Source organism: Rattus norvegicus, chromosome X (genome assembly GCF_036323735.1).
Source record: "Rattus norvegicus strain BN/NHsdMcwi chromosome X, GRCr8, whole genome shotgun sequence".
Taxonomy (NCBI): Eukaryota; Metazoa; Chordata; class Mammalia; order Rodentia; family Muridae; genus Rattus; species Rattus norvegicus.
In genome coordinates, this window is record NC_086039.1 from 111698554 (window position 1) to 111726198 (window position 27645).

Sequence of the window (27645 nt, forward strand, 5' to 3'; positions counted from 1 at the left end):
CTTATAAGGACAAGAACATGAGCCACTGTGAGCAGACAGAAATTGTTCTGAAACTTTTCTGTATATCAAAGGAGCCCGAGGAATGAAAAAGGGGGTCCAAACCCATGCCACAATTCAAATTGATTAGATTGCAATCTCTGGAGATGAGGCACAGGTATTATTAGAAACCCCCTGGGTTTTTCCAATGTACAGACAATTTCCAGAATCATTGGCTCACATGAAGATACTCAAGTATTGAATGCATGTTTGCCTGCTACGCAGGAACTGTTGCTTAATGGAAGGGATACATGATCTATCTGCATTTTAAAAAAGTGTTTGTTTTCTACTTGTATTTACATAAATTCTTTTCAGAAGGCCTAAGAAATGATAAATTCATGTGCCTTTGAATGGCTAATTCACTGATAGTGGAATTCTGGAATTGAGGGGTGGTGGTGGTGGTGGTGGCTGTAGGAAGTCACTTGCTTTAGCCATCTCAATTTGAAGAAAAAGAAATGGAGGCTCATAAAGGTGAAGGTGCTTGTTCTAGATCACACAGGAAAGCTGTAGCAAGCCAAAGTTACAATGCCAATATTATAGATGGTAATTTTTTATGTAGCTCATGTCTTAAAAACCACCATTTTAATAATTTGTGTTTAGAATAGATGAGTAACATTTTCAAGTAGAAAAGACAATGGGCTGGAAGTGACCTGGGTTTGACATCTTCATTGTATTATCAATTAGTTTCACGACTCTGGGGAAGTCAGTTTATACACTTCACTGTTCTTGTCATTAATGAAGGAGTAATATAAGATTTTAGTGTTGGAAGGTGGTAAAGGGGAGATAGAAGTTAGATAATAGATCCTAAGATACCAATAGAATGAATTATTTCTATAGCACAGTGGAGTTACCATAACAACAAAACCAATTGATGAAAAAATTTAAAATGACTAGAAGAGTCTAGGGTTAAATATCAGAGAAGAGAGAATGATAATTATCCTGATTTGATAATTATACCATATATATGTTGAATTAACGTACTGTACCCCCATAAATATATACAGATACCATGTCTCAAAAATTTTAAAAAGAAATTGCAAATTAAAATATAGTTATGGAGCACAGTAACAAACTTTTTAATTTTTCACATGGGGTTTGATACATATTGATTTGATGTATTTTCAAGGTCATATAATAACCTTAGATTTGGATCAGAACCTAATTTCTCTCCACTGTAACTCATGCATATCTCATCTGTAAAAGAGAACTGGATTATGTCTTGAAGTGAGTTAGTCAGTGATTTAAAACGTGAACGATGTGACTTTCCCTAAAACAGTGATAATGGTCTGCAACAGTAAATGCTCTAATTTAGAAAAGCCAGAACGAGTTAAGCAATTTGGCATGTGTTTGAGGTTGTAGACAAAAGAAACTCTGAGTAGTTAATTCCTTCAAAGCAACCATCAGTGTCTCAGAAGAGGAAAGGATGAAGTTCATTCTTGCTAGAACTATTATCGTTAGAACTATATGACAGGTCATTTATAGCTTTGATGCACAAAGAAGACTGAATAGGACTACGTCTGAATCTCATTCAACCAAAGGCAGGGCCTCCAGCCAATGCACCTTTTGCCTTTTTACCTGGGCACACCTTGCAGCACTTTCCATCTAATTTTTGAGGATACTTGCAGGGGTATCGATTGGGGCAGTGGATTTTCTTACATTCTTGCTTGGTGACATTACAAGTGCATAGAACACATTCCACAATGCCAAAAGCTCGTAGATTTGGATGCCAGGATTCTCCGTGAGAATAGGTCTTTCCATTGGAAACACACACTGGAAGAGAACACAGGAGTAGAGAGTGAAGACGAATTACTAGGTTTAGAGCACTACTCACATATTCTTAAAAATGTCCAACATCCTTTGTTCTGGGCAAGAAGGTGCATTTACAGGGATAGTCTCCTACCATAGCACTGTCTGAGTCTATGTGCATCTGCAGCAGCCTCTGGATGCTTACGAATAGTCTGAATAATAGTGTGCAAACTGCAAATAGTTTTTCAATGGGGCTATGTAAGGAATGAATACATTAAAATGGAGTTCTATTTGTCTTGAACATCTGATAAAGAATCTTAAGTAGAATGTAGTATTTTAATATCTTGAGTGCCACAGAAAATGTGTGTGGTTTAAATAGTCAGACTTCTGGGTATTTCCCAAAGAGATTTGCTATCTAGGAGGGCTAGAAGCAAAAAATACTTCTCTTTCCAAAGGGCCAATTTCATGTAAATACTGAATCAAATCTAGTCAGAATATCAAATGTTATGAGGAGTTAACTTACTCATAGAGATGGATGGGCATCAGGTTCAATATTGCCAAAATATGTTTTGGTACAGGAAGAGTGATGGTAAGACAAGACTGAGAGGAAAAGACCACACATGTGTCAGGCAACTTGTGAGGTGGTGACATTTTATGTCTTTAATCTTTAGAGATTTTTCCAAGTTTCCCATTGGTAGCTATGGTAGAAATGTGGCTATAGCAAGTAAGTACTTGCCTTACAGACAGATATCTTTTGCCTCTGAGGCAGTTGTTGAGGGGAAGTATAGTCATTAACTCAAAGTTTTCTGAAATACCTTGAATGAACATGCATCTGGGCTATAGGCAGAGGGAATATATTTAGGGAAAGGGACAAAGAACATCGTTCCATGTATGTCAGCCATTTGGAGCTACGTTTCAGGAAAATAAATGGACAGGCAGTGATGTGAATGGAGATGTCTGAGAATGAATCTTCTCCATTTCTAAAAGGCAGACACTGTGGGTACAGCAAGCAGTATTTGGGTCTGGGTGTGTCTTTTATTATTTCCATCACCTCATCACACCCAAGGAGACCTGTCGGCATCTTGATCAACGTTATCTCTAGGGTAGGGTGGATTGCTTTGGGCAGGGCTGGGGGAAGACATATTCCCAGATGGGGCGTTTCTAGGAACTGACTGATTTGGCTGCAACACAGACTCAGGATGAATCACTGGGCTATTTCTTTCTCCTCAAGTCCACTGGGTCACATTAAAGAATATGAACGATGTTGACTGTCTTTTATTGTACTTTGCAGGAACTAGCTGAGTACTGGGCCCTCTAACAGGTCAATCTGTGTAAAGATTTCCAAGAACCTAAGCTGGAGAAGATCCCAGTGCACAGCGATTCTCAATAGATAGTAAAGAGTGAGGCCCAGGGCTATGAGGAGAATCACAGAAATCTGACAGGATGTGTTGCTCTTTCCCTCTGCCCTTATCTCTTCTCTCACCTTCTGACACCGTAACATGGTTTTCTAGAACATTTTGTAAATGGGTACAGAGTTGACTTTAAGTACATTTTGGCAGGATTCAAGTTTCAAATGGAGGAGCCTTGGTTTTCTTTTGTTATTTTTAACAAAGGTCTAAGAGCGTGCACCTCAGTCATTATGGAGAGAGCTCAGGTGAAGTGTGATCCTTACTCAGGGAACACAGGGCAGATAACACTCTTAAGAGTTCAATAGCTAAGGGTTAAGTGTTGTCTTCCTTCTAAACCTTTGGACAATGGGAACAGTCCAGACTGAGCAGAATCCCACACTCTGCAGTGGAATAAAATGTAGCCTTAGAAGGGAAAGCAGCCTCCTCCCACCGACAAAATTCCAGAAGACGATTTTGAATCATCCAGCTGGGGTTTGGGCGTTAAGGTGAAGACAAGAGTTTCTTCAGTGAACTCTAACAGAAAGGTCAAAAGAGAAGGGCTGTATCCAAATAAATGTGTCAGATAAAGAAATTCGAAGCAGCCAGGGCTTTTGTAGGACACCAAGGCTGTCAGGGATGAGCTTCTATTGTGAAAAATGAAGAGTTCTTAGGGAAATTATGTTATATGAGGCTTTCAAAGTCTATTTTTGTCCTCAATCATTTTTTTAAGGTTTGCAATACTTCCAGAGGCAAAGGGAATCTACTGGGGGTAATTTAGGATTGAAAACTCCAACTGTATTTTTACCTAACTCTTCTTCCTTCCATAATGTTGTATCAGAAAGCCTTGCAACTTAAAGGCTATACATTTCAAATCAAACACATGCCAATAATACATATTTTAACTATTGTTAGAAATTAATATACATATTAATAACTACTGTTTTATTAAATTGCATTTGGAGTTTTCTCTTTAGCCTGTAGATTTAAAAAGTGATATTTTATGTATAATCTGAAATTTATATCTAACTAGGAACAGATGTGATAAACTAGCTTTGGCTTGACCATCTCTTTTGGGCTTTATCCTAGGACTTCTTTGTAATAGATTGTTTTCCCCCTGTTATTCATTCATTTGGTTTAATAATTTACTTTTATCCTGTTCAAAGAATTGCCTTTTGATTTATTTTTCTCTCTAAAGAAAAGAAAACATGCCTGTGGTTATGCAAAAAGGAACAAGTTGGGCTTTGGTTCCAAAAAAAAACCTGATTGACATGATACTTAACAAACTCAGAATCAGTCAATATTTATGCCTTTCTCTCCTTCTCACCTCCACATTTGGATATGAGGTACTTGAGGCAGGAGGGGAGAAAAATGGACCAATGAACATATATGGATTCTTATGCAACCAGACTCATGGCTGAGTGGACTACAGTGTTAACCTGCTCAGGGGTCCCGGTGCTCAGCTGCGTGGTTTCTGGACATCTCACTGGCTCACTCAATTGGAAGCATGATCCTCATTAGCAAATCTCTAAGATTAGATCCAGGAATATTTAATAAGAGTCCCAGGAGAAAAGCTTAACACTTAACTCTTAACATTTAACACTTAACTATTGAGAAGAGTTTCAGATGTGTTTGGCACTGATTAGTTTTGAATGTTGGGTGTCCTGTTTGTTGAAAAAGTAGATTTTTTCCAAATGACCTCCAACTCCCAGAGGCAATGGAGAAAGTGTTAGAGGCTCCCTCATAAGCACAAAGGGTACTTGTGTACACCACTCTGGGTGCATATGGGGAAAGTCCTACAAGTCACCCCCAGTCACTTGTTCATAACCACTTTGCAGACTTCATATTAGGTGATCCACATGTAAGTATATAAGTTTTTTTTAAATTGGATAAAGCTCTGTGTCCCAGGTTCATTCTCTAAAGATAAGGCATGCTGAAGAGGTTACCCCTTACCTTGTCCATGTTTGTGCTTGTTATTGATGACGATCTGCACGATGGTCCCTGATGCTTGCTGAGAATCAATGACAGCTCCCCGGTGACTTCTGCTCCCAGCAAAGCGGGGAAGACCTCCAGCTTGTCTGCTTGGTGGAGGATCGTAGGGGGAACGGAGGTAAGAATGTCTCTATAAAGGACAAGAAAAAAAGTTCAAAACAAATGTCAAAAATGAGAGGGCAGGCATTGAGTTATATACGGCAGCAACAATTCAATGGCTTTGATTTTTAACAACAAAGGTAAGGATGCCACGGTGTGAAAGCAGCACAGACAGTTTGCTGAGGTTTTCCTCTCTCCTTTGTAGATGGTACTACATTCACAGAGAAACTCCTGGGGAAGAAAGCAGCCCCAAAGCCTAAAGGGCCTTCTTGCTAAGAGACTCGTGTTTCCCTGTTTAAGACTTAGTCTGCAATACAAGTGAGAAGGTAACAGGTCACAGGAAAAAGTCCAAAGTGGTGTTTAAATTATGAGGCGAGATGTTTGTTGGGGAGGGTTTGTGACCTGGGCCATGAACAGTGGGTAGACTCTTCTTTTTTTTTAAACAGGCAGTTTGTGGGGAATATTCCAGGCAGAAGTTTCCAAATTGAGAAGGTGTAGCAAAGAACATAGAGTCCTTAAAAGGGAACAGTTGAAGGATAACATTCCAAAAGGGGGTTGGAGCCAGATCATGGAGGACTTTAAATGACAAGCTAAGGGGTAAGTGCTTTATTTGGTAAATGATAGAGGCAGGGGTGTAGAGGCCTTTGAGGGATTTTTTTCTTAAGTCGAGAAATGACTTAACCAAAAGTTTGTTTCAAAGCACTGAACCCTGTTATGCGTAAATGAACTGGGGAAGAGGAAAACCTGGGAGTCAAATAGGGTCTAGACAATGTATCCTGAGTGTGGAAACGCAGGCAATGTAGAGATCACACAGCAGAGCACTTTACTGATACAGGAGAGTTGTGGGATGCAAGTTCTACAGAGTCAAGGACATTGTTTTGTTCACTGCTGTATCTCTGGTGCCGAGAACAGTGTGTATTATCTAGACTGTATGCATCCATAGCTGTTCAGTGAATAAAAGTATTTTCCCAAAAGAAGTACAGAGTCTTTTGGTACTGATATAGTAACCATCACTCTTTTAGCAAGAGTCCAAGGCTCAATAAGCTCAACTAGTCTCCTTCTCTTTCTCTGGAGCTGAAGTAGAGTGCAGGCAGAAAGCGATGGCTTAAATAAAATGGAGCGTTGTAGAGACTTATATTATGAGTATAGAAGGGAAAGTCCATGAAAGGGTTTCACAGGCAGTAAAAAAAGGAAGATCCTTATATTCACTGATAGAGAAAACAAAATTAGATAGTTAGGAAATCCTTTGACCACACCTTCCATGAGACAAATTTATTTTGCTCTGTATCATAAGCACATCTTTTGAAAAAATTTGCTTTGGGAAAAGGGAAAAGTGAACAGAAACTGTAATAAAAGGACTCCTTTGGACTTCTGACAAAAAAATATTATCCTCTATATCTACGAGTTTACTCTGGTAACATTGCGTAACAGTTCACACAAACAAGAACTTGCTCCAGTTTGGTATCATGCACACGGATGGGATTCTTAGGGCAAATATTTCTCATTCCCACAATGGTTTATATGTCTCTTTCTGCCATAATCGGTTGCATTTCACAAAGGCCATTACAGGCTGTTCTTTCCCTCCTGTTGTTTGTCAACATTTTGCCAAGGAAACATGAAGAAGCAAGTCTGAGTGGTGGGTGTTCCACTGCTGCCGAAAGAAAGGTGTTCAAAAGCAATACAATTAGAGAGGGTCCGTGAGTGACCTGGGAAAAGTTGCAAGTACATGACGTCCTCTGATTTACAATGGCAAGCAAAAAATGCAAAACTTTATTTTAGCACTGAGGAGTAGTAATGGCAATGGTTGCAAACCAAGAACAAAGCCAGAAGCATCGATGTTTTGAGCAGAGAGCCTATTGTAGCCTGCTTGGCTGCACACATTCATCTGAAGTCGGAAATGTCTTCACAGTCTTGTCTACACACTTGGCCCTTGCCTGGTGCTAGTTTTTGGAGAGATTATGGAACTTTTAAGATGTGAGATCTGTCTGTTTGAGGTGAGTCACTAGACTTGGTTCTTGTTCAAGTCCAGTTCTCTACATCTTGCTGTGAGCAGGCCCTGTGAAGAGCTCCAATCACTGTCCCAATACTACAAATTGATCCACTCAAGCCACCATGCCTTCTCTACCATGATAGACTTATTTGTCCTGAGACTTCGTGTCAATCTTTCCTCCTACGTAGCTTCTGTCAACTATTTGTCACAGCATAAAGAGAACTAATCCGTCTTGTCAGTCTTTTATTTTGCAGGCAGTGAATCGGAGGACAGAAAGTAATGAAAATCTGTTCAGAGTACCAGGTTGAGGTTTTGAGGATAGAGTCGGAGTGGGAGTATTTAGAAAAGAGATAGAAAGAAAAAGGAAGTAGAAAGAGGAGAGAGAGGAATGGCTAAAAGGTATTCCAAGCAGAAAGACTTTCAGCTATGTGTCTAGAAAAGTCTTTACAAACAGAACTCTACTGTGACTGCATGTAAAGCTTACCCAAGGAGCTGTAAAAAAAATGCCAGGAACTGGTTGTCACCGCTAGAGTTTCTGATGTAACTGGTCTGAGGTTAGACCTGGGCATCAGGAATTTTATGCATTCTACAGATGCTCTAATGTGAATACAAGGTAGGGAATCACAAACAAAGGGTTTTCGTTTGGGGCAAGAGGTAGGGGGTGATGGTGTGTGAATGTTTTTACTTTTTATAATCTTTGAGACTATATTATAATTGTAGCATTTCTCCCTTTGCTTCCCTCCCTCCAACCTTTCATTGCTTTCTTTCACATTTCTAGTCTCTCTTTTCATTTATTGTTATTGCACGCAAATATACATATATTTTCCTAAATATAACCTTCACAGTTTGTAGAATGGCTGTTTTGGAGTCTGTCCTCTGACCAAATACAAAAAGTTCAGGAGCCAGTCTGACCTCGTAAATTGGAGCAAAGAAGAAAAGGCATCAAGACCTTGGACTTGTAAGTGAAATTGGAGCTTATCTTTAAAAATAGTTGTAAAAAGGCTGCTTGGGAGGAGAAGAAAGGCAAAAAATGTTTGCTAGAAATATGTTTTTCCTCAGTATTTTGGTACTTCTGACTTACTAACTTGAAGGTCTAAAGACACTGTTTTACTTTTGAGGTCCATCTAGAAGAATTTTTTTCCCATTTAGAAAGAGCTTCTCTACTGCAGATGCTCTTCCAGCAATGCCTTCTTTCCTTGCTCTTGTGTTTAAAGTATGAGGAGTTTCCATGGTCTCACGCATATAAGGAATCTAAAAGGTATATTGAGTGCAGAGTGTGTTACCAGGGGAAAGTAGTAAGGAGGAAGGTGTGAGGCAAAGATGAGCCCTAAGTCTTCCTTAGACAGCAGCAAGAAGATCTGGCACACTACTGATAATATACAACAGTGATGATATACACACTGCACTCATCTAGCTTTGACTACAGATTACAAATGAGGAAACAGATATGTTTAACATGATTTAAACATGTAACAGTGCATACATTGTTGAAATATTGCAGGGTACTCCAGTAACTGATAAAATGTTATGTATTAGTGAATTTTTAAAGAAAGGATAAGGTTTGGGGGTACTGAAGTGATGGCTCCTCAGTTAAGAAAATATATTGCTTTTGCAGAGCATCTAATTTTGGTTTCACAGAACCCATGTTTGGTGGCTCATAAACATCTGTAACTTCAGGTCTATCTCTGATAACCTCTACTGGCTTCTATGGGTATAGCACTTAGGTGCAAATACCTTCATGTATGTATGTATGTATGTATGTATGTATGTATGTATGTATATAATGTGCTTATAAATATACACATAATTGAAACTACAAATAAAATCTTTAAAATAGGACGATTTTATTGGTAGAAATGTAAAGCCTTAAGGTCCAAAAAGAATCTTCAATGGGCATTTTTGGTTCTAAATGTTTTCTTATGGATTTGTGAGATAATACCATTGAATATAACTGGGCAAAGGATACATAGGATTTTTCCATATTATCTTTTATAATTGCAAGTATAGTGATCTGAAACTATAAAAGAAATTTTGGTTTGGAAGGTGTCTTCAGAATGTATGCTAGCCCACATAATCAAAATCATTATTATCCTAATCACTGTCAACCAACAGTCCCTAGCTAGAAGAACTTTTTGGCCAATGTCTTTCCCAAAACATTTTAAAAATTTTAAATTAGATTTATTATAAGAATTAAAAAATAAGAGCATCTTACACTGAAATTAAAGAAGCCCAAAGTCTATACCTTTCAGTAAATTTATAGACAGTTAGAATGGACAAATTGACATTTTTCCCTGACAATGTGACTGACTGTAGGAGGAAAAGTGTGGCAGCCTCTGCATAAGCACCAGAGGCCACTCAAGCCACAAAAGCATCTCCTTTGGCGGTACCTAATTGAAGACTGCCTGAGAAACAAAGGATTGCTGACACAGACAATGTCAGCCAATCAGGAACTGCTGTTTAGAATAGATGCTTTCTTAGGACCAATGGGGTGTGGGTGGAGGGTATTAAAGGAGCTTGCAGCAGCTTTTAGATAAGCTTGCTGAAGCATTTCTCACCTGATCCTAGAGTCTGTGCTGTTGATTCCCTGCCATCTCACCTCCAACCCCCAAGAGCAAGTAGGGGGTAGGGCAGCGGGAACTCCAAGGCACACATAGCAACTGACATATAGATTTTAATCTATTTCACATTGCTTCTATAAAGTATTAGGCAGTTTTATGTCAAGTAGACACAAGCTAGGGTCACTGGAGATGACGGAATGTCAACTGAAAAAACTACCTCCATAAGATCAGGATGTACACATGCCTACAGGGTATTTTATTGACTAGTGATTGATAGGGGATGGCCCAGCCCATTGTGGATGATGCTATCCCTGGGATGTTGCTTCTGGGTTCTATAAGAAAACAGATTGAGCAAGCCATGAGGAACAAGCCAGTAAGCAGCACCTCTCCATGGTCTCTGCATCAGGTCTAGACTCCAGGTTGCTGGCCTGTCTAAGTTCTAGCCTTGACTCACTTCATTAATGGACTGTTACCCGGAAGTGTGTAAGTGAAATAAAACCTTTCATCAACAAAATTGCTTTGGTCGTGGTGCTTCATTATACCAATGGAAACCCCCAATTAAGCATATACCCAACTTTGCACTAGCCTGATGGTAAATTTCATGGGGAGTAAAAGTCAGAGTCGATCTTCCACATATTTTTTTTTGTTTGTTTTTTGATTTTTTTTGTTTTTTTGTTTTTTGTTTTTTTTTTTTTTGTATTTTTTTGTTAGTGACTTTGGCACTCCCTCATTTTAGTTCAAAGAGCCTTTATTGAAATGTAACTTACACACTAGAAAAACAAACAACCTCACTCATTGTAGATGTAAAATCCAATGAATTTAGCAAATTTCTAGAGTCATACAACTATTACCAGAGAGAAATTCTATCACTTCCTCATAGAACTTTTTGGCTATTTACAGTTCTTCTCTCTCAACCTCTGCCTCAGAACCCACCGAGCAGGTTGACTCCCAGTACACTTACTTTTGTAAATCTGTGCTGTATAAACGTGGTGCTACTATAGGCAACAGTCATATCTGTCTTCCATTAGTACATTTCTGAAGGGTGTCAGGTGTATATTTTTGTGTTTCAGTTATTTATTCCTGACTAATGCTAACTAGTATTCCTCTATATGGACATTTAATTTATCTGTTTACCAGCTGATAGACATTGGGATGACTTAAAGCTCTGAGGCTTTTTGTGTTGATCTTCCACACATTTTATTCTATCTTATATACCCGTTCACTCAACACATGCATATTTATTGGGTGCCTACTATATCCCAGGTACATACTTTTCCATTACTACAGATGCTATGTATTATTCAAATCATATTGCACAATAACACCCCCCTCAGAACAAAGGGAAATCTTTACTCATAATACAGTGGAACCATCTGCCATTGTGGTTCTATGACTGCCAAATGTTGGCTCCTCTTGCTACAATCCTAGATTGAGTCATCCCTGATTGAAGTTTAGGAGGACTGGTGAAGCTGATAGACAATATATGGGCATTCAGAGTACTATATATGGAATAAAAGAAGGAGAGAAAAATGAATAACATCTACCGTGGAAGCTAAGCAGAATAATGTGACTGGGACTAAAGTTTGAATGACATTTAGTGATAACCACTAATGCAGTTGCTCTCAACTTCTTACAGAAACAAAAACCTGGATTGAAGAAAAGAGAAAACCCACAACACCAAAAACTAAGATTACAACCATTGCCTTGTTAGGATCTGTATAGTATCTTACTCTAAATCGGACAGAGTGGAATGGAGAAAATCTTTCCCTGAATGGGAGAAGTCAGTCTCTCTTGTGAGACAAATCTTGCTATTGTGAGATGCCAATGCACTGGTTTTCACCTTGGCGACAATTGTACACTGAATCGAAAATGGTAATATTTAGAAAGCAATACCACCAAGTAATAAGGCAATGCAAAACTATACACCATCATTGTCGAAGCTTTTGGTATGGTGTTGGCAAGACGGGATGTGCAAGTCAAAACTGGCCATTGTGATGACAGTGAATCATAGCCTAAGTGACATGGTGATGTTTGCAACTGTCACTCAATAGTAACTTTTGAGATTCCTTCATTATGCCATATTTATGAAAATAACCTGCTTTATAACCTAATGTACTGTCTTGTTTCCAGTTTCTAAGATTTTACAAAACCACTTAATTTTATTTATTATAAAATGAATTCTTACCATGGAAAAACATGAAATAACAAGAGCATAAAGAAGTCAAATTCAGCTTTTCCTCATGTCTATTTCTATCCCTTTATTACTATTATTATCATATTGATATATGCTCTTTCAGATTGTTCTCATTTATACATTTTTTATAAAAGCACATACAAATTTTACATTTGTTTTAGTATATCTGACTTTTTCTTTGTTTTCCTACATTTAGGTACAATTTTACTTTTTAAACTTATTACTTATTTAGTGCGTGTGTTTACAACGTACTATGGTAGGTTTGTGTGTGGAGGTCGGTGGGAAACTTAAGTTGGATCTCTCCTTTTACCATGTGGGTCCTGGAGATAGAACTCAGGTTTGACAGCCAAGGCCTGCTGAGCCATCTTGTCAATTTCTGTTACATTCTTACTAACAATGTTATTATATACCAATGATTAGGTATATATAGCCAAATGTACATTGATAAAATTTGTGTTCATTTGATTTAAACTTTTGAAAGCAAAGCTGTAATGGGTTTTGAGAATAGTTCTTACACAGGGGATTCAGTGAACACCTGTTTGTGTACAATTACAAACACATTGGAAACACTTTCATAAGTCCCTTAAATGTGATTCATTCTTTGAGCTAGAACATTTTCTTTTCAAATTTTAAGATGATTGAGTGACTCTTCTTAGACAGTCATTCTTAGAGATGGTATATTTTGTTAATTGAATAAACATATACTATTACTATATATATTATAATATACATGAAAATATTATGTGTAATATATAATATACCCATGAAAATATTATATATACTATGTGATACTATATACTTATTACATTCTAATACAATAGTTTTTATTTTCTTTCTACATGACCAAGAAGTCTCAGGTTTCTAAGGAATATGGCTGAAAGGATAAAGTGGATTATATTAAAATGCCACAGAAAGTCTTCACTGTTGAGAATAGTCATGGTGACTGTCCTCCTTAGAGAGAACATATAGACTTCTCAGGTCATTCTAAGAGCATCCCAACTTCAGACCTAGACAGAAGGTCATGGCTGCATTGTGCTCCAGATCTTGCCCTAATGGTCAATGATAAATGTTTACAGGTTAGCAATGACATCATTGAAGTTTTCTGAGGAAGGAAAAAACTGATGCTAGAAATGGGTCTTTCAGAATAAAAGATAAATAGCCACGGGGAAAACAAAGTTTGACTAGCTAGTGTCGAGTGTGGAAATGTTGAAGCTCATCACACTTACTGCTTCTCTGTTGGCAGGTTGCCGGAAGATATCAGCATCAGAATGTTCCCATGATAATTCTCCATCCCCTGTTTAATAAAAAAGAATAAAGAAAGAATCACACATACATAGAAGGGGCAGCTATCACCATTTTGATGCAGCCACATTTTTTGGAACCATGTTTCTAAAGTTCCCACAGAATTTTAGTTCTTGTGGCTACCCTTCAAGAAACAGCACTCCACAATTTCTCTGGGTGGGCTTCATGATTCAAAACAACTCAGAAGAAAGTTATCATTTTCTAAATGGATCAACTGGTAACATTATCCAGAACTTGGAATATAAACGGGAAAATAATAGCTTTTCACCTTAATATAGCCATCACCATTGCTTTTGCTTATTTTATTCTACTGACAGTTAAGTATTTTGCAGATCATATTTAACTTGTGTTTATAGTATCCTTAAAACACTGAGTTTTGAAATTTTCATTGGTCAAGAATTAAGTTCACCATTGTGTCTCTAAGAAGGTATAAACTGATTTGAAAGTAAAAGTAAACTTGCCATGACTAGAGTATTTAAGCAAGAAATATCCAAAATGTTCTTTTTGTTTTTTTTTCAAATTTCTTTAGATATTTGTACATGTGTGCTCTACTTACAACATTTCCACTCTTCCTTTCCCTCCAAATTTCCTCAATGGTTCCTCATTTGCTCTCAAATTCATGAACTCCTTTTCTTTGGTTAATATTGTTTTACACACACACACACACACACACACACACACACACACACACACACACCAACATGTACACACATCTACACAGGTATATAGATAGGGAAGATTCTAAAAATGACAAGGAAGCCAAATCCTAAGTAAAAAGAATAATGCAAAAGGGGGTTACCATACCACATTTCAACTATATTGTAGAGCTGTAGTAATAAAACAGCATTGTATTGTCTTTTATTTTGATCTGAGACACCTTTGTCTAGGTCTATAGGACCCATTCTTTGCACAGTAAACTCCCTATTACTAAAGTCTTCCAGAATAGCTGCTGTTTTATTTTAAGGCAGGATCTCCCTATGTAGTTGTAGCTTAACTGGAACTCACTATGTAGTGAGTTGTTCTGGTTGTTCTGGAGGTTATGATACTTCCTCTGCCTTAAGTGCTGTGACTACAAGAGTGCATCACCACACCCAACTCAGAGCAACTACTTTTAAGAGGAAGATGTTACATTAAGGTTTTGTGAAACATAAGCATATAAAAGATATGGGTATTTATTAACTGATTAAAATAAAAGCGAATTGGGTAATTTTCAAGAAGCTTTGGTGACCTATGACCATACAGGCATATATGTAAATATGTGTATGTGGATAATGTATATTTAATATATGTTATGCTAAACACCAACCAGCTGCTGAATGGGGTAACACAGAATATGGAAAAAATAGAATATTTTTATTTGTTATAATTTATCTCTCAAGCTTTTAAGACCTTGGAATGAAATCATAACATGTTAATTTATCCAGTACATTATAGTAGTAGTGAGGAAAATTATATAATATTTTAAGCATTGGAAAAGGCTTGAAAGTTGTTTTGATAGCCTCCTATGTCAACCTTACACATGCTAAGATTCCAGACTTAACCTACAGTACCTAGATCATTTACTTGGTGTCCTACACTTTTAGAAATGTAGAGAACTTCAGACACAATTTTGTCCAAGTGTTACATGGAACAAATGGAGAAGCCAAGGCTCACAGTAAAAATAGCTATTCATAGTTAACTAATATTCATATAAATTAACACCCAAACTGCAGGCAACATTCCTGAATAATCATGTTCCTCCTATAAGAGTATGGTTTACTCCTTGTCACTTGTGACTGCATCACCATCAAATGATGGAACTGGGAAACCTCTGAACCTTCTGATATGTCTTAACCACTCTTTTTCTCTGGAGAACGTAGAATTGCTTTACATTTTAAATATTCTGTTCACTTTCTGTTTTCTCCCACTATAATTCCACCATGAAAATCAAGATTTTTTGCATACCCTGATCACTGAAGTAACATCACTACTGACAATATCAATTTGCACATAGTAGTCACTCATCATTTGCTCCATGAATGCACAACAAATCATTATGAATATTTTTGACTGCTAAATGTTTTTCGGTCCTTCATGGACAAACTGTAAGTTACTTTAAACAAGAGATTGTGTCTCAGACTATTTTTGTATCTTCTTGGTCACTACTTTCCAAAGTGTGGTCTCGTTGTCATCATCTGGGAATTTGTTAGACACTCAAAGGTTTGGATCCCACCCCAGACCTACTGAATCATAAAATATGGGATGAGGGCCAGTAATTTAGATTTTGGTGAACTCATCAATGGAGTTGGAGGCATAGAGAAATTTAAAAATAACTGGGCTAGAACAGCTGGTATATTGTTGGGTACATATCAGTCAGTGCCTTAGTATGCAACTGAACTTCAATACAAATACCAAATGAAGTGTGTGGTTGAAAGAACGACTTTCTTCCTGTGTGGGTGCAGGACATAGGAAGATAGACAAGGACTCTCTAAAGACCTATGTGGAAACTCTGGCTGACTACACTGAGAGTTAGCTGTGACTGGCAATAATACTGAAGAGTCAGTAACAAGCCTTGAATGCTGAACAAGTGGAAAGACTGGTACTATGGCAAGTGAGAGAAATCCTGCCGGGTCCTTGCCCTCAAGATGTTCATGCTACATTTGGAAGTGACTGGACATCAGTTTAAGACACAGTTTAAAAACATATGAAGATCACCAGCTGGAAAAACAGCTTAGGCCGTATTGAGTGGGAAGATGAACAAGTCAGAGGGAATCATAAAAAAAAGCATCTTAAATGACCTATGCCCCACTATTTAGAGGTGGGTTATGGACGTTTACGGGGACACAGGGACACTGACAGGGGCAGAATATCTCAGATGAAATGAACGACACTTGCAAAGAAGCATCACTTTGGAAATAGCAAGTTGCACACTAGGGGAAGCAAGCAGGTATGGTTTGAATACAAATTTCGGGTTGGGAAAATAAGGGGCTGGTAATTGGAGAGAAGGGGGTTGGGAGGAGAAGGAAGGTGAGAGTAGGGTGTTTTTGAAGTTAAAGAGAAGTTGTAAATGGGGACATCAAAAACAGGTTGGAGAATTCACATTGCATGCTGCTATTAATTTTTAGATAGAGGGTCCTATAGCACAAATGATATCCCAAGAAGCTTCTTCAGGCACCAGAGTGTAGAGTAGGTGGCGATCACTAAAACTTTGGTGTCTCATCAGGATACAGCTCTAGTAGTGAGAGGTAACAGGCTATGTATCCTTGTGCACTACTTAGGGAGGAAAGTCGAGTCTCCTGGCTGAAGACCAAAAGAAAGTGTTAAGGCTGGTGGGTGATATGACCATGGAGGAAGAAAGAAGAGAATGAAATGATTGCCAGACTGAAAATCTGGGGAGGTGTTCACTGTCCTTGACGGTGACTGAGTAGGGATAAACTGAGATTTGTTTGCCCTGTTTTAGTTGGCAGTGATGGGTGTGCGCCAAATGGAAGTATACCAGAGAGAAGACTGGAAACTAGAAAGGGATTTACCAGCAAATGGTACAATGAAATGCGATAAAGCTGCAAGATATGGCTCCAAGCCAAATCTGAGTAGCCGAAGAGAGAAAATAAATTCCAAAAGAAAAATCACAGCACAGCTCTCTTCATCAAATTCACTCTTAATGATTTCCTGACGGATATTAGCAAACAAGTGGTTTTCTAGCCCAGCCATCACTGAAGTTCAGTTTTGAAAGGCACTGGAGTTTCGAAAGAGTTTCTCATTTAAGAGCCTTTAAGTACTTATGGTCCAGTCAAAATGCAGAAGCCTTACAGAAGCATGCAGCCACGACTAGGCAGAAACTTAAGATGGCAAAGCAAATGGGTTAAGGCAGTGGCAAAGCAAATGGGTTAAGGCAGTGTCAAGAATGGCAGCCGAAGATTAATACCCTGTAAAATAGGGTCAGTTGAACGTGTCACTGCCTGAGCGCTTGCAAATGGAGACTTGTTAATAAAACAAAGTATTTTACCCACTTACAAAAGTACTCAAACTATGACTTCTGAGTATGTACACACACACACACACACACACACACACACACACACACACACAGAGAGAGAGAGAGAGAGAGAGAGAGAGACAGAGAGAGACAGAGAGACAGAGACAGAGACAGAGAGAGACAGAGAGAAACTCTTTACTATAGGGAATATTTATCTCTTTCTTTCTATAACATATATCAAGAGACTGCTACTATTTCTGTCACCTTTGAGATTTAAAAATCATCAGAATGACATTACCTAAATTTTATCACTTTAGTAAACAGCTGATAAAGGTTTCAACTCTTCACTTAAACTAATTGAAATCATTGACAGACTGCAATGGTCATTTTAGATGCTAATACCTTGTATGTCTAAAAGTAGCTCTCTAGACCTGGCTAGTGTCCGTCTGATTACTAAAAATAGATACAACATATTCATTTATAATTTTAGCTCTAATATCATGGGGAAAATAGGCATGAATATCCTAAAACCCTGCTTCATTTTCCCAATTCACTGGACAGTTTGTCTTGAGTGATTTGGATTTTTTTCTTTCAACCACTGTTTGGAAAAAAGAACAGTGATTCTAATGGAGACAGATGGATTCTAGCTAATCCTGAGAAGAAACAAGATGCAATTTTAACCAATTTTTTTTAGAACAAAATGAAAAACAACTCTAGTGTACTATATGTCAAACAATATTCATTTAACCTTAAAAGCTACATGTGTTGTTCATTCAAATCTCAATTATACTCCAAGTTACTCTATGGGGCTGGAATGGCTTGGCTTTCTGGTAATGGGAGAAATGGAAAATAAGTTTGTGAAAAATGGTCAAAAGCTAGGTTTAAATTCAGCGTATAACTTATACGGCTTCCATTAATCTCTGGTTTGCTTGAGTAGGTCAAAGAAGCGAATTCTGATCTCTCAAAAGACTATGTGTACAATGAGATTATGCTATACCCATGAAGATAGGCCCCAACAGCAAAGTATGCCAGTGTGTGATCATTTCTGAGCCGCTTAGGACATCAGAACAGTGCCCATAAGGCCCATTATACCTAGGCTAATCTAGTTTTATTGCTCCTTTTTTCTGTCAGGTACAATTATTATGACTTTATCTCCTGATTTCTTAAATGTCTGATTTAAATGGTGAATTATATAGTCACTCTAATCATCATTAATAAATGAATAATCAGGGTCAGGTGCGGTATTTCCAGATTTTCAGAGGAATGAGTTGAGACCAGAAGAACACTGGTGAATAGTGAAAGAGCTTTGGGGGGCAATATGGAAGATCGAGTACAGAGAAAGCAATTATGAAAGCTCCACCTGCTATGTACATGGCAACTACCCAGAAAAATGAACACTTCTATAAAGTTGCATTGTGAGCCTGGACCCATTTGCAGCTGAGTTTCAGAGGCATAGCTATGGTAAATCAACCAGTAAGTACGTGGCATGCATGGCCATCACTCTTTCTTTCAATGGTGATATAGCTAAATAGATCTAAACTCGTCATTAAAAATGGGGTCATGACTTCCCAGAGTACCATATTTAGTCTCTAGAGACAGAATCATCACATACACTGCATTTCTCAGTGGCCTCGGAGAGAACAGAATTTTCAAAGTTGCTTCATTTCCCCAAGTTGAAGGCACCATATATTAAATGCCTAAGAGAGCAGAGTGGAACTGCAGAGTCTGGCTGCAGACCCACGCTTTCCCTCTTTTTGCACGTGTGACTTTGGACAAATCCATCAACCTCATTGTGTGTCATTTTCCTTATTATTAAAACAGATGTAATAATGCCTACCTTGAAGGCTTTTGAAGAATCAATAAGTTAGTATATATAGGAAAGGTTTGGAATAGTGCCAAGCACATGGAAATTATCATGTGAGCAGTGTCTATTACCCTTCCTCCATTCCTTTCTCTCCACTCATTTTTCTTCCTTCTCCTCAAAATACAGCTGATACAGAGTGAGTGGGAAAAACCAAGCTTTAGGGACTCCTACAAATATACAGGTATTTAACAGACGAGATTAAATCAACCAAGCAAGCAAAGCCTAGTAAGGAGATAATTTGGCTCTCACACAAGAAAAGGAACATTTTGTTTCTAAAACATCAGATGCCAAGGTTCTGGATATGAACACATATATGCAGATACATAACCATAGATACATGAGATAAAGGCAATATATGCATATACACTTACCTATACATATATATGAGACAGGGATGGCTCAAATTTTCTAATCATGCTTAGATTCCTTCATAGTTCTTAACCATTTGCTCATTTTGGTGACCAAGAGGTCAGACTGATTCCTATAAATGCTGGAGCCTAGGTTCATAGACACTACTCTAATGTGAGCAAAGGGTACATCCAATGGTGAGCTTCTGGACAGCTAGAAGATTTCTAAAAGTACTTTAAAAAAGAATGAGGCTAAAACATGACTTTAACCACCCATAAAGAAATAATTGCTATAGAATGCTGTGCTGGGAATTCTTCATTTTTATAACCACACTAACACAATCACAGAAAAAAGCTAAAAGTCTACAAAAGGATTGGGATGATATTGACCCTGACAGAATATCCCATATGGCCAATTAGAACATATGACTACTAATTTAAATTCTATAGGAAATTCAGTGGTATCCTATCCACTGTCCAAAGGAAGCAATAGCAAAGAAATAAGATGCATGCCAAAAAGAAAGATAATGTCAGAAGAGTGGGGGTCCTAAGACAATTCACAATAATGTAGGAATGAATTGTGAGAAGAAAGAATGGAGAGAAAGCAAAAACAACCTAGAAAATTTTCATGGAAGGTAAAGGCTGTAGTTGGGATTTGGGGGTAGGGGAATGGCAGGCAACACTGGTGATGTACCGTTGAAAGGTATCTCTGACAGTGGTCAGACCTTTGTATAACCTTGAGAACATGGTGTTTCAAGTGTAGATGAGAATACACCAAATTAAAAATTATTTTATTTCAGTACAAATTTTAAAGATGGAATGTCTTTTAAAACTGTACGAGTCCCCATTGTTAACTGTAAATGTGATATTTAATGGATGTTAACCTGCTCATTTTGGAAGGAGAAGTAGAAAGCTGTTAGTGGAGAGGCATAAAGTTTCTTCCTAGCATAGTATTAGCCATCTAGCTTGCTGGTGGGTTTCAAAAAAATCTAAGGCAGGCACAATTACAAAAAGATGGTCCTTCGAAGCAAAAGAAGTACAGGCCGACAGAAGCCGGATGTAGATCGCTCCTGAGAGACACAGCCAGAATACAGCAAACACAGAGGCGAATGCCAGCAGTAAACCACTGAACTGAGAATAGGACCCCCGTTGAAGGAATCAGAGAAAGAACTGGAAGAGCTTGAAGGGGCTCGAGACCCCATATGTACAACAATGCCAAGCAACTAGAGCTTCCAGGGACTAAACCACTACCCAAAGACTATACATGGACTGACCCTGGGCTCTGCCCTCATAGGTAGCAATGAATATCCTAGTAAGAGCACCAGTGGAAGGGGAAGCCCTTGGTCCTGCTAAGACTGAACCCCCAGTGAACTAGATTGTTGGGGGAGGGCGGCAAGAGGGGGAGGATGGGGAGGGGAGCACCCATAAAGAAGGGGAGGGGGGAGGGGATGTTTGCCCGGAAACCGGGAAAGGGAATAACACTCGAAATGTATACAAGAAATACTCAAGTTAATAAAAAAAATGGTCCTTTACATACAGAAGTGTCCAAATCAGAAGCCAACATACATGAAACAATGAAGAGCACAAGAGAATATTGGACTCTTATAAACGCTAAACTCTTTTGCTACAGTTTAGATATTGCTTGCCCCTGTCAGAGGTTATATACAAATTTAGTTCTGATGGCATCGGAAGGTGTGGTATTTGAGCGGTTACCATCTTTCTTTGGATACTTGATCTCTTGGAAGAGTAGAAAAAAGCAACTCATCTTCTCTGTACTCTTCCATGTGTCTGAAACTACCAGTTTTCTATTCTACTTTTTGCCATGGATGCAAAAGCCTGTGGCCCACCCCTAACAAACAGAGTAGCCCAATCTCAAATTTCAAACCTCTAGAATTCTTAAGATAAACCTCTTGACCTTAGAAATGACCTCATCTCAGGTATTGCGTTGTATCAACACAACATAGACCATTATGTAGGGACCAGACTAAGATCTACAGTTAAAGAAGGAAGTCAATATGCCCGATGCACTAGTCACAGCTATTAGAACTGGTGTTTCATTAAGTTCCGATAACTGCTCAACAAGGGGTAGGGAGGGAGAATTGTAGGGAAAAGGGGCTTCAGGAGGAGGAGGACAAGAGGGCAAGAGGGGGGTGATTATGAACAAAATTTATTATAGACATGTATAAAATTACCAGGTAATAAGTAAAAAGACTATTTAAAAAACAAAATCAGTGTTTTCAGCTGTGCTCCTGAAAAAAAAATAATTACATTATAATAGGTGAAAGGGAGGTGTCATTTGAAGCTTGTGTTGGGAAAAGTAGAAGAAAGATATGTAGTGCAAGAAAAAATGACAAAGTCTGGGCTACACGGTCTGGGTATGTGTTCATGTCAGTGAAATGGGGATGAGTTGCAGGCAAAAGAAGGACCAGGTTGTTTTAAAGCCTTTACAAACATGCTTAGCTTTTCAAAGGGCTAGGTGCAGTGGTGTATGCCTATAATCCTAGGATTAGGGAAACTGAGGTAGGAGGATCACAAATGTGAAGGACATTCCATTTCAAGCTTAAAAACAAAACCAAAACAACAAGCAACCATGTTCACTCACCTACCCAAACAAGTCACAGTGAATTAAGGGATAACGGACCACATACGATGTAGAACAACAGGGCAGGGGGGGGAGGGCGTGCTAGTTTCATGGTAGCATCAGGAATTAAAAGATTCAGAGACTATGGGACTGTCCCTGGGTTTCTCCCTTACTTCAGATCCTTGCTTTCCTCACTCCGGAGAGCACAAAGTGACCTGGAAATCACATGAGTTGATGGAAGGGAGTTCCTCCAGGGATTCCAGTCCTACTCTCTGGACCAGATCCCCCCTCCTTTCAGGTACTGACTTTTATAACTCCTGTCCTTAGTGGTATATAATATATGCTGTAAGTTACAGAATAAGAAGCAAACCAAACAAACAGAAATCAAAAAAGAATCCAGTCATGTCTTGAGTCATGCTGACTCCAGAGTGCCAAAGTAGTAATTGCCTCACTAACTGTTGTGACACATTTACAGTACTGTGACAAGAATGTCTCCTGGTGCAAGACAGTAAAGGAGGATAAGGAACTTACATGGCACAAGATGTAGGCAAATCCTCTTAAGAGGAAGTTGTACTACTCACCGTTCTCTGTAAGGTCTCAGTCTACTTACTTCACAACTGGATGGGACCTTCTCATCCCACCCTTCTCTCTCCATACTCAAAGAATCTTGGATGCAGATATCTGCATCCATTCCTTTACAAACATTGTCAAGTAACTACTATGCACCTTGCCCTATTTCAATGCTAGAGATAAAATGGTGGAAAAAATAGGTTTTGAACTTGCTCTTAGGGCTTTTTCCTTTTTGGGGGAAAGAGGAGAATTTAGCATATAATGATGTAAGTAAATAAGAAAAGTATCCCAACAGTTTTTGTGGGGATTACTAATTTGGGACATTGGAATCAGAATGACGAAGCTCAATTTTTGCATTCTGTCTCTTAGTCTCTTACTCTGGGGCGGATCACTTAGGGTCTCATTGTCCACTTTGTGGGTGTAGAGTAGGAATGAAACCGGTTCCCACTACTGTTGTACAGAGCAAATGAGTTATTCCACATGTAATCACTTATATGCTGCCTGGTACAGTGTAAGTGTTACATATCCACACGATGTATAAAATACATGATTGCCTTTGAGAACTTCGGCAGCTTACCCCAAATTCTTCTCCCTTGTCCATAGTCCAAGTACACTGCCTTCTCTTTTGACTTGGCAACATAGGCAGGAGACGGGAAGCCGAAATGATAAATGGTGGGGGGAAAGCTGGGTGTGGGTTTAGTTTGAGGTCTGACTGCCCCATATATGGCAGTAGTACAATCTCTGAAGAGATGTTTTCTTCTGATAAAGTTTCCCTTATGGTCTAGCGGCTGTTTTCACTATGCTTCCCGTCCAGATGAGGTTTGCTGAGGTGCCAGCAATGACACGCACCCTGCCAACACTCTCCTGACTGTCCCAGGCTCACAGACATGTCTAAACAACTGAGGCTGGGGCTGAGATTCAATCTGAGTCTGGGATTGCTGTCTGACCCAGGGAGAAAGGCGAGAATTAGTGTTTGGTGACAGTGCAGACAGGCTGTTCAATGGGGCCCTTTATATGAAGGTTTGCAAGTTCAGCACTCAAAAGGTTGTTGTTTTTTTCCTTCAGCATTTGGCCTGCAGTTAGGGTGGTCAGCATAAGGAAGAAGTGTCTGGGTTCCCTGCTGTGTGAGTAATATGCTTCTACAAGATACACCTTTGTACAAACATAATTTCAACAGAAAAAATAACTAGGTGCTTCAGAAATGGGGACTTCAAAGGCACTTCAAGCACATTATATACAACTGAAAGATGTAAAGAAATTGGAGGCACAGAAAAAACAATTTTTATAAAAGTGGGGGATTTAGTCTTTATAAAGAAAGATGAAAGAAAATGGTGCATTTAGGCTAGAGATGCCGAAGGAAGAATTTAATGAATTGTCAAGCATATGAAGGAACAATGCATGATCAGTAATAACGAGCTTTCATCTGGTGCTCCTGAGAACTCACTAAAAGGGAAAATTCAAATCATGACAAGAGAATTGAAGACAGTCAGTGCTAGGATCTGTTCCCACAAGAAGGACGGGAAATAAAGCTCCGTCTGTGGAGATTAAATAAATAAAAGGCAAATCTATCAAACACGAGAAGGCTCAGTTCTACTTAACTTCAGGATAATTGCCACTTCTTAAACAATCACTCTCTATGAAGTCTTATCCTAGCACTCTATGCCACTGTAGTTAATCTTTACAACCACTGTGGGTGGTGAATATCACATCCTTCATAGTCACAGCTGAGAGAGCCAAGGCTCTGGGTGGTTAAGTGTCTTGTCTAGCGGAATAGTGTAGATGGTGGTCCTAGAATGTCAAATCCATGTCCTTCTGTCTTGAGAGTCTGTTTGCCGCAGCATATAGCTTCTTTGATGTAATAACACTCTATTTCACAATGTCCTTTCTTTTATTAGCTATTCGACAGTTTCTATTTCTTGCATCCACCTTTTCCAATAAAATAATCTTGGCCTAAATACTGGATTAGAATGACCAGATGGTTATATTATCAACCTCATGCACATCTCTGGCATAATGGACTTTCATATTTTAGGCTGTATCAAAATGAAATGGGGACGAAGGTCAAAAGACAGGAAAGGACATGATATCTCAATTTCTATTATTCTGACTCAAATGTAATAACAGCCCTGTGGCAATGCATATATAACATGCATGCTCACACCTTGAGATAAAGGTAGGGAAAGATGTGTGACCTTACTGAAGCAAAAAAATATAATTAGACTGTAATTGATTCCACATTGACTTAGAAGGACTGGGAAAGTAGGATGTTAAGAGGAATGAGTATAAGCTGATAGCAGAACAATCACTTGGCCAACAAATCAGATATTAAAGTTGATTATAATTATACCCATTTATCTCTGTTTCAGACTTTCAGAAAGCTCAATGTCATTGCATAATGCAGATAGCAAACAATCCCTGAGGGTTGGCCTCAATGATCTTTGGAGTATTTTAACAAAATGCTGGTCCACACACCATAATTTTACTGCAGAAACAATGATGGATCGGTTTAAATACCGACTCTTGAGTTCTACTCCAAGGTCATTGGGGGTGTGGTCCGGACATGAATCATCACAGTACTCATGAGATGGAAACAGTGAGAACCAGGGCAGAGGGCAAATGTACAAACTCAGGAGAATGCAGGAATTGTGTTAGAAATACTGTTATGTATGATATGTGTGAGGACAGAGGTTTTTAAATACATGTAGAACATAGTTAAGGCCATCTTTTCGAAAGATTAAGATGGAAATAAGGTATGTGGCTCATCTATCTCCCTTCCACAAGGAAACCACACAAACTTTCCCTTTCATTGAGTGCTTCTTAACTCTGGTGACTCATTAGAATTACCTTCTTCTCCAGATGTAAGATTAAGTCCACTATGACAATTTCAGTGTACAACCATGGTTGAAAACCAACATGGTAGATATATATCACATTGTCTGCTTTTCATTATTAATTTCCTCAGACTATGCAAGGCACTGCCCTAGACCCCTTCTTCCATTATTCCACTTAAATCCCGCAACCATTTTCCTTATTGAAGAGGCTGTTAGGCAGGTCGATGGTGCTCAGGCAGCTAGAAAATAGCCATGCTGGGTTGAAACTGAAGCATTCTGATCCCAAGGCTGTACGTAGAACAACTTCTCTGCATCATGATCCCAGAGCGAGCATTGTCCTTCCACATTGGAAAGGTCATTCTACCAACCTTACAGGCCTCTCCTCCTATGTTATTACCTCCCTTTACTATAACCTGGACAAAAGAGCCACTGAGTCCTTTTCAATGAAACCATGCAGCACTCTTGCTTACAAGATTCCATGGTTTCGCAAGGCACTAAAAACTTGCATGTCCTAACTTCTGTTCTTCTCCTCAGCCCCATGTCATCTCTTGCCAGTTTCAACCACAGTTACCTTATTCCAGCCACAGTGTTCCTCAGACTGTGGAATGAATGCTCCAAGCACTTCTTTTCCTGGGGCCTTAGAACTATTTTTTTCAACGCTGTCTGGAATTCTTTTCCCCAGGCTTTTTGCATGAACGGCTCCTTGTCGTCTTTCGGGTTTGTGCTTCAAGATTCTCTATCCAGTGCCTTCCTCACAACTAAAGCTTAAACCTCTAAATTTTAAAATATTATATTCTTTTACTTATACTGTATATATGAAGATATTTGCTTGCTTATTTATTTATTTTTTCCTTCTTTGGTGAAATATGAGTTCTGAAAGGTTAAAGAACATATCTTTGCTATGGGTACATAGGTTGTGTCCTGATCAAGGGTATCACAACTGAAGGTATAGGGACTTTCTGGAAAATGACAATAGAGTGTCCTATGTATGGGGTTCCTTTTTATAATTCACGTAAATATAATAAACAGTTTAACAATATCTCACATGCATATATTTTACACATAACCTTAGGCATGGTTTCATTTTAATTTTGCACATAGAATTTGATTAATACACCTCATTGATTGTGTGAAGTTAAAGAAGAAAATATTAATATTGCTACTGGGAAGGACTAGAAAGGCCTGTTGGTAGATCTGGTAACTTGAGAAAAGGCAACAAAGGACAAGTTGAAGGTAATTAAGTGTGAGCCCAGGAGAAAGCCTAGAAAGAAAATGCAGTACCATTCTGTAAAGCCAAAAATAGACGCCAATGAAGAAAAGAGTAGTTTGAGGTGATGATGAGTCCATTTAGAATTTGAGAGCATTTCTATAATCGAAGACTGAGAGATCAAACAGATATTTTGCTCTTTCCTAAACTCTGCTACTTAGGCGGGCAGGATTGAGATTCTTGGACTATAGGACACTTACCTCTGCATACTCGGCAGCAGGAATCTGGAACAGAGACTGGGAATGCACAGGTCAGTTTGGGGCAAGTCTTGAGACCACAATACACATTCCCCTCCTGCCAAGGAAAAGGAGAATTACTTCTAGGATGATCTGAACTAAGTATTTGTCAGGAATTACCTCAGTACTAGGGATATAGTGGGTACTCAGAACATGGCAATGCTCTCTCTCTCTCTCTCTCTCTCTCTCTCTCTCTCTCTCTTAGAGTTGGTTTTAGATTCTTCTTCCATTTTACTGTGCACTATTTCATTCCTCACTTCCTATTTCTTCAGGAAAGAGATGAACTCCCCAAAGAGTTCATAATCTTTGTCAGGTATCCTGACTCAAGGAAACAGTGCTCCTGGAGGAATGTCACCAGCCTCGAAAACCCTCACAATTTTGTTCCTCTCTCTAATTTTTACTATTTCCTTTGGTCCTTATCATAACTCAAGCTGGTGGTAGAGAGTGGATGGAAATGAGGCTTTGTGCTATAGGCACTATTTAAAAAAATCAGTAGAGTCTTCTCTCAAAACCAAAAAGACAGGATATTTTTGTGGGGGATAAAATTACACAAGGTTATCTGAATTCCAGAGCTCAATTCCATGTTAAGTAAGGGAGAGAAGTCATTTTACTTCAGAGTTGTATCTGTTATTTAAATCATTTCAATTTCCTAAAATTCTACCTTTTAAATTTTATCCTGTAAATGTTGTGGT

At 38.6% G+C, this 27645-nt stretch overlaps 1 protein-coding gene across 2 annotated transcripts in view; it reads right to left on the reverse strand.

Moving 5' to 3' along the window:
* The window catches only part of Chrdl1 (chordin-like 1), a 103821-nt gene that overhangs the window by 12690 nt on the left and 63486 nt on the right, over positions 1-27645 (reverse strand). For both annotated transcript variants that reach the window (XM_006257373.5, NM_199502.2), the window contains exons 6-9: positions 26918-27011; positions 13227-13294; positions 5121-5289; positions 1612-1806 (exon numbers count right to left, since the gene is read on the reverse strand). In XM_006257373.5, coding sequence (XP_006257435.1) covers positions 1612-1806; positions 5121-5289; positions 13227-13294; positions 26918-27011 — 526 coding nt within the window. The remainder of the gene's footprint in view (positions 1-1611; positions 1807-5120; positions 5290-13226; positions 13295-26917; positions 27012-27645) is intronic.